This window comes from Glycine max, chromosome 9 (genome assembly GCF_000004515.6).
Source record: "Glycine max cultivar Williams 82 chromosome 9, Glycine_max_v4.0, whole genome shotgun sequence".
In the NCBI taxonomy this organism is placed as follows: domain Eukaryota; kingdom Viridiplantae; phylum Streptophyta; class Magnoliopsida; order Fabales; family Fabaceae; genus Glycine; species Glycine max.
In genome coordinates, this window is record NC_038245.2 from 33,824,857 (window position 1) to 33,832,497 (window position 7,641).

Genomic DNA, 7,641 nt, shown 5'->3' on the forward strand with positions numbered 1-7,641 from the left:
GGGCTGGGGGGAAACAGAATGGCTCATTTCCTCTCTCTCCGAAGCCAAAACCAAAACTTTAGGCACCAATTATTTGTTAGACCACCACCTTCTATTTTTATTTTTTTTTATTTCATGACACCAAAAAAGAATTAAAAGAAAAAAGATTTATAAAAAATTATATGAGAATACATTTAAAAATTCTAGGTGGACATATTTTTGCACATCTCAACAAAATATTTTCCTCTTTTTATTTTATTAACCAAAGTCTGACTAGTATCGCTGTAAATAATTATTTATATGCAAGCAAAAATTTTAGATCATTTTATTTCATATTTCAGCTTTACACCGATAATTCTTCGAAACAGCTCTTGATTTGTTTGTATTAGCTTTTCTCTCTAGCTATTTTGTATGATCTTGCTCTCCTACTTATCTCTTTCTCCAGCTCTTCTAGCCCCCCCACCTCTTCAACTTCCTGCATGCCACATTTAATTATTGACATTAATAAAAAATAATAAAAGTTTGAGCTAATCAACTAAATATTAATAAAGTATTAAGAAGAAGAAAAAAATACCTACAAAATATCTTCAACTAAATAAATAAGAACAAGATAACGAAACAAAATGCAACTGACCTTTGGTCCCATAAACAGCCCATAAGGCACTCCATCGAATTTTTCCGAATGGTGAAGCTGAGATAAAGACAACAAACAACAGTATCACGGGAATCAGAACAATGAAAATAAAATAAAATGAGCAGAAACAAAATCCTCTTTTTTGGCTTCTTGTTAGAAAATTAAAATGAGCATGGCTTAATAATAATGCTATGACATCAGTCTTACTAATTAAACATACACCAAGAACATTTTCTTATATATATATTTTAAAATTTTGTTGCATAATGTTATCCAAATGATGATAATGAAAATTACTTGGTGAGCAGAGGCCACCCTTCTGAGATAGGGCACGTTGGCTATGGGGCCCACCGGGAATCTCTTGTGAACCAATCCATCGTGTACAAACATGTAGGCCATCCCAAAGACAGTAATTCCAAGACCCTGTTCATAGTTGAAGAAGGCATCTTAGTAAAAGTGTTCAATCAATATCAATGTCATTAAAAGTCTAAGTAGTAATTATTATTTTATTAGTATTTGGTAACCCTCTACCGTGAGAGTTGCGAATGAAACCGTTAATTAAATTAAGAACCTCACTCTCAATCAAACTCTTAACTAAGAGAAAGAGATATAACAAAAAGAATTTAATTTGGATTTTTGAGAATTTACGCACCGCACCAAAACAAAGCCCAGGGACCAGTCCCTTGTTAAAGAAACCATAGGAAAGGAGAGCGATGGCAGGGACAGCGTTGATTATTGCAAATACATCGTTAAGCTCGAAGGGCCCTTCTCTTGGTCGATGATGGGACTGCAAGTGAAGTAAAAATATTTGTTAGTTTGTGGAGTTGCACGGATCCAATAATTTCTGGTGATTGGTTGCTGAGACATCACAAGGATTAACCAAAAACCAAACAATTTTTTCTAGTGGGTCTTGGACCTTGACACTTTGTGGTGTTAGACAATCAAATAAATGTGTTTTAAATTGTTTGTTTTTCATTAAAATTGATCAAGTCTCTATATCTTAAAAAAAATGGACTATGAAATTCTCCTATTATTATTTTTTTCTATAAAAAAAGCATACCAAAAGTATTAGTTTTAAACAAAGACTAGGAAAAAAATCACAAAAAATTGAGGACCACAACACATTTTAACAAAAAAAAGAAAAAAAAACTAAATTGACTTAAACAGTGAACGAGAGACAGGATTCCGAGGAAAGATGAACCAATTGAAAGCTTACCTCATGCATGTGCCACAGGGAAGCATGCCATAGAGCCCTGTGAGCCCATCTAGCCCAAAACTCCATACCCACCTGAAAATCAGACATACCCAATTGAATCTACCACCCAAAATTCACAAAGAACTCACCCAATTCTGAATTAAAAAGCAATTCAAAACTGAATTGGAATCATAATCAATTAAAAGGATGATTACTCACAGCAGCTCCCACTGATAGAGCAAATGTGCCAAAAATTTCAGACAAAGGCACTTCTCCACCCTACACCAACCAAACCCAATTTCATAATGGCATTATCTTCACATGCAAATCATCAATTAATCATGCATGACACCAATGTCAAGATATAAAAAGTATGGTTTTAAAAAACAGTCCACAAAATAAAAAGTCTTTGTGGTGTCTGTAATCTCAATTGTGATCGCATCAGTAGCATTTGTTTATAATTTTCTACAATATCAAAGATCACAATTGTGGTCACATCGGTAACATTTGCTTATAATAGTTTCCCACAATATCAAGGACTGCTACAAAACCACCACTACAACCATTTTTTTAAAACCTTCCGTAAAAATAAGAAGAAAAAAATCAATTTTAAGGCATCACCACCTACCTCCATTTGCCATGCAAATCTATAATAAACAGCGAACACTGCCATGGATGTGATGCCGAAGCTAGACATGACAGCAGCAATGAGGTAAGTGAAGCTCTCAGACTCTTTTCTGGCCAATTTCTCAGCCAACTTTTGTGACAAAACTTGCTGAGGAGGAGAGGGTGGTGGTTCTTGTGCCTGAATTTCCATCTGGGTGCCTTGTTTTGGGTCCTGCATGAGGACACAAACGGTGAAAGTTGAAAAATTTTGGGGTATCGGTGATGCTGTGTGATGGAAAATTCTCAAGGGAGAGAAAGGGAGTGTTGTTGGGATTGGTTTGGGGAGGCGAGGTTGGTGGAAACGGAGGAGGGGTTTCATGGTTATGGCGGCGGAGAGTCCTGCCGCCATGGTAGAACTTGAAAGTGTTGAAAATTGGGAACAGTGTGAGATTGTGTTGTTTTTGTGTCTGAGAGATGTTTGTGTGAAGAGGAAAGGTTTGAAGTGTGGAGGTTTAAAAAGGGGATGAACAGAGACCACAACTTTTTCTCTGTTATGTGTGGAATTTTTTTTGGTTTTTTTGGGTGGTTTTTTTATGTGGGGCCACTAAGAAAATGAAAAAACCTCGTGGGACATTTCCTCAACGTAGGGGGTCATTTCATTTACGAGGGACAAATAAATGCCACAAATGTTATGCAGTAAATGAATTTTTTTAATATGATTATTTTATGGGAAGTTGTTCTGTTTACTTTTTTAAATGAGAAATATTAGTAATGTATTCTTAGAGAATGTGTATCTAACACTTCTTTTTTTAAAATTATACAAATTTTAATATGATTTGATATTCTTTCATTTATGTGAAAAAAATTATATTTTTTCTCTGTAAGAGAAATTTTGTGTTTACTTTTTTTAAATTATACCTTAATATGGCTCGATATTCTTCCATTTATGTTTAGTCAAAAAAAAAATTCTTCCATTTATGTTAAAAGTAAGAAAGGATTATACACAAAAATTAATTATACACCAAAAAGTAAGAAAGGATATACTAGATTATTATTATTATTATTATTATTATTATTATTATTATTATTATTATTATTATTATTATATATATATATATATATATATATATATATAATAAAATTAAACTTCACTAGTCATAATCAAAGATTCAATTTCGCGGTTAGATTACTATTTTTTGTTTGTAAAGTAATGTTCACTTGAATAAATATTAATGATTGATCAAATATTTAATTCTATAATAGGCGTTAGATTATTACTTTTTGTCTGTAGCAATTGTATTTAATGAAAAAATAAATTGCTCATATCAATGTTGTTAAATATATAATAGTGATAATTAAAAATTAATTTTGGTGTTTTATATATTAAGTAATAACATGTTATTTATTATATAATTTTAGTAATTAAATATTATTTTTAATATTACATAATAAAATTGAAATTTTATTTGTACCTATGCATATTTTTTAAATTAGTTACTTAAAGATATATTTCATGAAAAATAATAATTTAAAGTGATGATTTTTAAAATATGTAGATAAAATAATTCAAAAAATATGTAATAAGTAAGGGTATAAAATATAAATATATATATATATATATATATATCAATATAATTTATTTTGAATTTAGTTATTAGAATATATTTCATGAGTAATAATAATTAAAAGTAGTGATTTACAAGAAACGTGAAGTCAGTAAAAAAAATAATAATAATGTGAATAGTTTGTTGCACACTTGAGTTTTACAATAGTTTTGTACTTTTACAATAGTTTTAATGCATAAAAAATCATTACTACTACCATGTGCAATTAATAAATTTAAAATAAAATAATTAATAATTAATTTAATTACATTCAGTTCCAACAACATCCCATCTGTTCATCCAAATGATGTTGGGATTGATGATGAGGATTAAACACCTTCATCCGTCCATCCAAAATACACTACCATAGGACTAAGTCAAAACAATTAATAATTAAAATAACATAAAAATAAAAGTAATAAGTATATGCATAAAATTTGCTGAATGGTAAAAAAAATATGCATAAAAATCATTATTATCATTTATGTACAATTACTAAATTTTTTAAAAAAATAATTAATAATTAATTTTAACTACATTCAGTTCCAATAACACCCACCCCGTTCATCCAAATGATGTTGGGAGGATTAAACACTTCACCCGTTCATCCAAAATAAACTACCATATCACTAAGCAAAAATAATTAGTAATTAAAATAAAATAAAAAGGAAAGTAATAAGTATATGCATAAAAAATCATTACTACCATTTATGTACAATTAATAAATTTAAATAAAATAATAAATGATTGATTTTAATTACATTCAATTCCAATAATACCCTATCCGTTCATCCAAATGATGTTGGGATTGATGACGAGGATTAAATACCCCACTCGTTCATCCAAAATACTCCACCTGACCACCATATCACTAAGCTAAAATAATTAATAATTAAAGTAAAATAAAAAGGAAAGTAATAAATGTACACATAAAAAATCATTACTACCATTTATATAAAATTAATAAACTTAAAATGAAATACATTATGATTGATTTTAATTACGTTCAACTCGAGTAACATCTCATCCATTCATCCAAATGATGCTGGGATTGATGGTGAGGATTAAAAACCCCACTTAAGTCAGAGTGTTAATTTGATATATGAAGGAAAATTGTACGAAATATAATTTAATAATTTATTAATATATACTAAAAATATTAAATATTAATACATATAAATTAGTAGTAATAAACATAGAGTAATATTTTTGGATTATTATAACATTGATGTAAAGTATTTATGATTTTGTTATTGATTAAACTTTATGAATCTAATTTGTTACTTTTAATAAAATTTCTTCTCATAATTAATTTTTTTTATATATTTAGACTTTATTTAAGAGATCTAAGTCATATTAAGAATAGGACTCTACCTCATGAATAAAATATATTTTTTATTATTTTTTATTTTAATTTTAAAAATAATATAAATCAAATTAAAATCATTTTTCTAAGTAAAGTATTTTGTGAATTTATTCTCTAATTTTTGCATTTCACATTAACACACCATAGCATCCTCCAGGTTTGTAACATGTTAATATATGTGTTAAACCATGTGTTTTGTTAGTGTTACATCATTTAATAGTGCCACATTAATAATCTATTTGCAAGTCATCCATTAGTGTCACACTGAAAGGTAAAAAGAGAGAGCTAAAAATAAAAATAGATATAACCTTAATCAATGATGAGTTTCGGTGTTGGAACATATGTGTTTATCTTTTTTTTAGATTTAAGAGTAAGCAACTACTTTAGCATTAAGATTGGAATGTACTGTCATATAAAATAAATAAAAAAATTGAAAATGTAAATTAAAAATCATATTAATACAAAATTTAAAAAATGTTTAACTTAAAAGATAATATATATATATATATATATATATATATATATATATATATATATATATATATATATATATAATAAGGTCATTTAAAAAACAAACAAACTCGAGGAACATTTTCACACCGCAGAGGGCCACAAGAGTAGATACTTTACCTTAATTTTTGGTAGTCGAGGGATTAGTAATCTTTTTGTACACTGTATACGGGTACTTCTTGTACAGTCCAGTGGTTTTAATATAATTGTAAAATATTTTACCTTAAAAAAAAAACATCGTAGAGGGTCATTTTTATAGTGGTAATATTAAGTATTAACGTATGTTTAAGGATTAAAATTATAGTAAGAAATTAAATTAAAAAATTTATTTGACATTTTTTAGTTTCAGAACCTAATTAATGTGACAACGATTTTCAATTTTGAGGATTAAAAATATTGTTGACTCTATTTAATTTTCCTTTTTTCTTTAAAAAATATTTAAACTAAATTTTTAAAAATTAAATAAATTTATATCTTCTATTGAGATTTTACTAAAAAATAATAATTCATCTTGTATTCAAAATTTTATATTATTCACACTCTTTTGCATTTATTATCTTAAATTTTATTTTTCTCAAAAGTGTATAAAATCTTGGTCAAGAATATTTTGTGAATACGGCATGTTCATTATTCTAATATGAAAAATAGTTTGCCGTATTAAGAAATCATGTCGACTTATTTTTTCATTTCATTTAAGAAAAATGTTATTAATATATATATATATATATATATATATATATATATATATATATATATATATATAATTTTATTATTATTGATAAAAATTTATACAAATTTTAATAAATAGAATGAGTGTGACTCTTTATTTACTAAATTTGAAATTTATTTAATATATTAATAAATGTCAGTTAACAATAAATATATTAAAATGACCCGTGTGCCAGTATCAGTGGATGTGGTCAAATTTGTAATGTAATCATATTCGTAAGTTGACTGTTTTATAACTTCACGACTCGCTTTCGTAAGCCAAGTAAATTAATCAACCACTAATCCAAGAAACGAGGGAAAGAAAATGAGCACTTTCAACGCTACCATGCATGTTGCTTTTGGAGAGTTTTATCTATAGACCTTGCTATTACAGAAATTGAATTTGTATGCGCGAAAGCCTTCTTCATAAAATCAACGTGTAAATCTAAATTTTTTGGATATGGACGGTTCAACATTGTGATATAATATCTTTAGTATATGTAATGTATTGGATAAATATTTATTTTATATAATTAAATTTATATTAAATATATAAATTATATTATGATTAAAATTTGGAACAACTAAATTATTTTAAAAATATAAATTACATTTTAAGTTTATGATAAATAATTTGTATCGTGATATAACATTATTTTAAATTATTAATAATTTTAAAAAATATATTAAAAATTAATTTAAAATAATAAATTGAAAAGTATAAGAGGCTAATAAAAAAATTTAAAAAGTTCCCATCAAACAATCTCTTTAAAAAATAACTTCTAAAAACATTATCATTTAGCTATTCTAAATTATATATATAGACGATAATAATGATCTTGAACATAGTATTTTGGCCCATGAATTCTATAAATATGTTGCTGGCGGAGTGAAATTTAACTATATTATCCCTTAAATAAAACTTGTGTTTGTGTCTTAGCTTGTGAATAATAAAATTAAAAGAGAGATTTTACTGAAAGTAATTAATTAAATTTTTTAATAAAAATTAATTATTAACAAAGTCAATAAACACTTCAAA

General features: G+C 26.8%; 1 protein-coding gene across 1 annotated transcript; it reads right to left on the bottom strand.

Moving 5' to 3' along the window:
* Nucleotides 1-208: 208 nt before the first annotated feature.
* BCH5 (beta-carotene hydroxylase 5) lies at nucleotides 209-2,899 on the bottom strand. The gene is made up of 7 exons (NM_001253005.2): nucleotides 2,437-2,899; nucleotides 2,028-2,087; nucleotides 1,830-1,901; nucleotides 1,266-1,400; nucleotides 911-1,036; nucleotides 614-670; nucleotides 209-454 (listed from the first exon to the last, which is right to left on the bottom strand). The coding sequence occupies exons 1-7, from the start codon at nucleotides 2,821-2,823 to the stop codon at nucleotides 365-367; spliced, it is 927 nt and encodes a 308-aa protein (NP_001239934.1). The 5' UTR covers nucleotides 2,824-2,899; the 3' UTR covers nucleotides 209-364.
* Between the last annotated feature and the right edge of the window lie 4,742 nt (nucleotides 2,900-7,641).

Coding starts and splice junctions, on each gene's coding strand:
- BCH5 (NM_001253005.2), bottom strand. CDS start 2,823: ATGGCGGCAGGACTCTCCGCCGCCATAACCATGAAACCCCTCCTCCGT. Junction 1,401..1,829: donor CCCTGTGGCACATGCATGAG/GTAAGCTTTCAA, acceptor CTTCACTTGCAG/TCCCATCATCGACCAAGAGA. Junction 455..613: donor GGCTGTTTATGGGACCAAAG/GTCAGTTGCATT, acceptor TGTGGCATGCAG/GAAGTTGAAGAGGTGGGGGG.